The following is a 4,342-nucleotide window of genomic DNA, read 5'->3' as shown; positions in this document are numbered from 1 at the left end:
ATTGAAGAATAAGTTATAGTCACATTAATCTTAAATAAAAATAAGATACAATAATCAATTAAAAACTATTAAGGGTATATGTTTCATTCACCATTTGCAATTTTAGACTAGGTACATTTATATATAGGAGATAGATAAATATTATTTTATGTAATTGACTATTTATTTCATTTAAAGTCTGTAAAAGGAGATAATTTGTCTTAGTTATCAAAAGTGGAAGTGATTTCCAAGTAGAGATAGATGTATTAGCTTGAATTAACAATATATTAAACTAGACTCAAGTAGAATTACTTTAAATTTGTTTGTAGATCAATTGACTTGTGACGTTCATTGCTTGTTTAATCTTAATCTCAAGTAAATATATGACTACATATGTTGAGTATACAACTTGTGCATGGTGTAGCTTAGCTTATATATACAGAATCATAGTTTTCACTAAGACTTAAAAGTGTTATCTTAAATGCATTATATGGTTGGTGTAAATGGAACGCAATCAAGGGTTATATGAAAATGACTTAAATCATTATCATGGTATATATAATAGAATTTTAAGAAAATGTAATTAAAAATGATAAATTGATAATTAGATCATAGATTTAATATATATATATATATATATGTGTGTTTAAAAATACAGGATATTTGTTAGTATTTGTAATGGTATACAAACGATACTTTAATTTCAAGTTTTTAACGAATTCCCACCAAAATTAATAACTATTTCATTGATAGATGCAAAGTTTGAAACTCAAATACATAGTAATCAATTTATATCATCCACTAATTCAATATAACTTTTAACATAAATACTTGAAATTGTAAAGTATTAACAAAAAGAAGTAAATAACTAAATTTACCCATTCGATTTTAGATTAAAAGGAGATGAGGTTCTCACGTTGACCCGTGCATTTTTATTGAACGGTATAATTCATTTTTTGGTGTTTTGTAGTTTGTCACCTATGCGATTTAATTTTAATTACATAACTGTTCTATTTATTAATGTAAGTTCAAATTTAAGATTGTATTTTTTATGGTTTTAGTTAGTGACTAATGCCCTTGCCTGTACTTGATTTAATTATTTTATTTGGTTTACGTGTGCTTGTTTAGTCATGATAGATTCTTTTTTTAAAGAAAAATATGACTGAAGCATGATTTTTAACTTGTTACTAAGCATGACAATTTATTTTTGAGTAATTGAGGTTAGCATTTGATATGATTTATGTTTTCATCCGTGCTTGTTGTTCCACCAAACAAGACAAAGTGACTTAGACAGCAACTAACCCAAAAGGGAAGTCATTTAGCATATATAAAGTGAAAATGTAATGCATATTTGACATCTCAGGGTATACATATAACTAGATGTTCCGAAGCCGTCCAGCTACTAGAAGGAGCAGATTGATGTCCTGCCAGTAGAATGAAAATAAACAAACCATTGCTCCATCTCTTCTTAACCATCACTGCGAGTTTAAGTGTCTTGGAAAGTTGTAAATACAGCTGTGTATTTCCCACTTTAACAATAATAAGACGACCATTTCAACTTGGCTTCAAAAGCATCATTTCCTTATCTGCAGAACTGAGAAGGCTGTATCCTGGATCCTTAACAGCACGTCTTTCATCCATTAATTTACGTGTCTCCCAAGCATTTTCCCATGCACCAGCTCCTGCATATAAACCAGCTAAAGCAATGTAGTTAACTGACTTCTCTGGGTCCATATTGAAAAGGTGTGTGGCTGCCTCTTCTCCCAAGTTCATGTTGCCATAGATGTTACTAGCCCCAAGAATGGCACCCCAAAGTGATGGGGTAGGCTCAATATTCATCAAACGTATCAGTTCATAAGCAGCTTCTAACTGCCCTCCACGTGCAAAGAGATCCACCATGCAGGAAAGATGCTCAGCTTGGGGCAATATCCCGTATTTGCTGACCATCGCATTAAACAACTCTGAACCTTTGTTAATCAACCCAGTATGACTGCAAGCAAAAAGGAGGGACAAAAAAGTTACACCATTAGGCTTCATCCTTTCATGCTCCATTTTCTCATATAATGCAATTGCCTCATGTCCATATCCATGCTTTCCGTACCCAGCAATAAGTGATGTCCACGAAATCACATTTCTCTCATCCATTTCATTAAACACCTTGTTAGCATCTTTTATTGCCCCACATTTTGCATACATGTCAATTAGAGCATTGCCCATTGCCACGTCATTAGTAGGTTGACATTTCAAATAACAAGCATGGATCTGCCTTCCCAACTTCAAGTCTGCTACATTAGCACATACGTTAAGAACAGAGCATAATATCACATCATCCATTTCCACTTGCAGTGAATTTATTTCCTTAAAGAGATCCAAAGCATCTCTATTGTGTTTGTCTTCACGTGCGAAGCTAGTGATCAAGGCCGTGCAAGATATAATGTCTTTCATAGGCATGTTTTTATACAACTTTAAAGCACACTGCAAACTTCCACATTTAGAATAAGCATCAACAAGTGATGCAGCCAACACATTATGCGATTCAAACCCTAGTTGGTGTATCAGTCCATGTACTTGACCGATCTTCATAATACCATCATCTCCAAAGGAGACTCTCAAAACACTGCCCAATGTGAAGCAATCAGGGACATTTCCTATTGAAGCAGAGTGTTTCAGAGACAAGGTGATATTTTAACATTAATTGAAAGTGGAACAGACTATGCAGTAAGAGCAGCCAAAATAAGACAATGTCACTAAGGAAACTGATAAACTGTGAATAATATGAACAATATGCTAATGGAGAAAACAAAGACTTAGTCGTTATGAAGATATGGATAGTAACTTTCAGACATTTAAAATTTGACGTACCTAATCGACAAGTCTTCTTATTGATGTATGTCCTGATTAATTTATACATTACAGTTATTTCCCACCATCAAATTTAACCTCTCTCTCTTGTAAACCACTTAACATTTAAATGTCTTCCGCTTCAAGTTTAACAAAATATAATCCAAAAACGCAAAGCAAGTACTTGTTGCTCTATAGAAACGAGGAATGAAAGCCAACCTTCTCTCATCATTTGTCGAAGCAACTGAAATGCCTTGTCAGCAAGACCCTGAAGTACAAATCCACCAATCATCACGTTCCAAGAAACCAAATCCCTTCTTCCCATTCCATAAAACAACCGACTCGCATCCTCCATGTCTCCACACTTTGCGTGCAGATCAAGTAACCCACTCTGAACAAACAAGTTGCCAACAAACCTCCCTTTCTCAATACACCCTTGAATTTGCATCCCACCTTTAAAATACCTCAAACCGGTACAAGCTTTAAGTGTACTCCCATAACTAAACTGGTTACCCTTAAAACCTGCTTTTCTCATCTCTGCAAACACCAACAAAGCATTCTCAAAAAACCCATTTTGAGAATACCCTGATATCATTGCTGTCCATGACACAACAGTTCTTTCAGCCATTTTATCAAACACCTTCTTTGCAGCCACCATGTTACCAAATTTGGCATAGAAAATGATTAATTTGGTACCTAAATGGACATTTGAAGAATACCCATTTTTTATAATTTGACTGTGAACTAGAAGGGCTTGCTTTTTGGCTTTAGAATCGATGCAAAGCTGCAAAATTTGCATGTAAAATGAAGAATCTAATTGAATCAACTTGGACTCTTGTTGAAGTTCACCTCTATTGCACAAAGATTTAATACCTCTAAGTCGATTTTGGTTAAGAAAGTTAATGGCTTTAGCTGCTTTTGTAGGGACACTATTCATGCCTTTTTCTTGTAAATTTGAGATGAACAAGGGCAGCGGAAAATTGTGACACTTATAGACTTTCTGTTCTTAAAGACGGATCGCTTCTTGTTAAAACAACAGGTTTTCATATACTTCCCATCTACCAGATTATATCACACAGTGAAAACAAATATATACATATATATATATATAGGGTAAACTGCCTAATTGATCACAAGTTAGGATATTTTCATTTTGATCACAAAAATAAAATTCATACACTTTCATCATCCAACTTTTAGAAAGCTTTTATTTTACTCACTCAACCGCTAAATCTCTAATGGAGGACACCAAATCATATCCACATTTCATTTATACTTTCATTTTGATCACTCACCTAATTTCTAGGTAACTTTCATTTTAATCACAGGAAAAATATTTTTAAGTCTTGATTCGAATACAAAAATTAAGGATTAAAGTGATTTGTTACTATAATATTGAAATTAATTAATTTAAAATTTATTTTATATTTACACATTATCTTTAATAAGATTAACTCAAATAACTCATATTTAATAATTATCTATGAATCTTATTTTTTATTATATAATCTTAGATATTCCA

The 4,342-nt window shown here is 32.9% G+C and overlaps 1 protein-coding gene across 1 annotated transcript; it reads right to left on the bottom strand.

Annotated features, from left to right (window-relative positions):
* Nucleotides 1–1,265: 1,265 nt before the first annotated feature.
* Nucleotides 1,266–4,012, bottom strand: LOC108485637 (pentatricopeptide repeat-containing protein At3g20730-like). Its single transcript, XM_017789491.2, has 2 exons — nucleotides 3,040–4,012; nucleotides 1,266–2,627 (listed from the first exon to the last, which is right to left on the bottom strand). The coding sequence occupies exons 1-2, from the start codon at nucleotides 3,755–3,757 to the stop codon at nucleotides 1,534–1,536; spliced, it is 1,812 nt and encodes a 603-aa protein (XP_017644980.1). The 5' UTR covers nucleotides 3,758–4,012; the 3' UTR covers nucleotides 1,266–1,533.
* Between the last annotated feature and the right edge of the window lie 330 nt (nucleotides 4,013–4,342).

The sequence above is a fragment of the Gossypium arboreum genome, chromosome 6, assembly GCF_025698485.1.
Source record: "Gossypium arboreum isolate Shixiya-1 chromosome 6, ASM2569848v2, whole genome shotgun sequence".
In the NCBI taxonomy this organism is placed as follows: domain Eukaryota; kingdom Viridiplantae; phylum Streptophyta; class Magnoliopsida; order Malvales; family Malvaceae; genus Gossypium; species Gossypium arboreum.
The sequence above is the reverse complement of the archived record's forward strand: the minus strand, read 5'-3'. Positions and strand labels throughout refer to the sequence as shown.

What these genes read in the sequence shown, in the direction of transcription:
- LOC108485637 (XM_017789491.2), bottom strand. Translation starts at nt 3,757, where the DNA reads ATGAATAGTGTCCCTACAAAAGCAGCTAAAGCCATTAACTTTCTTAAC. An exon ending in TCGACAAATGATGAGAGAAG is followed by an intron (nt 2,628 to 3,039) that starts GTTGGCTTTCAT and finishes CTGCTTCAATAG; the next exon opens with GAAATGTCCCTGATTGCTTC.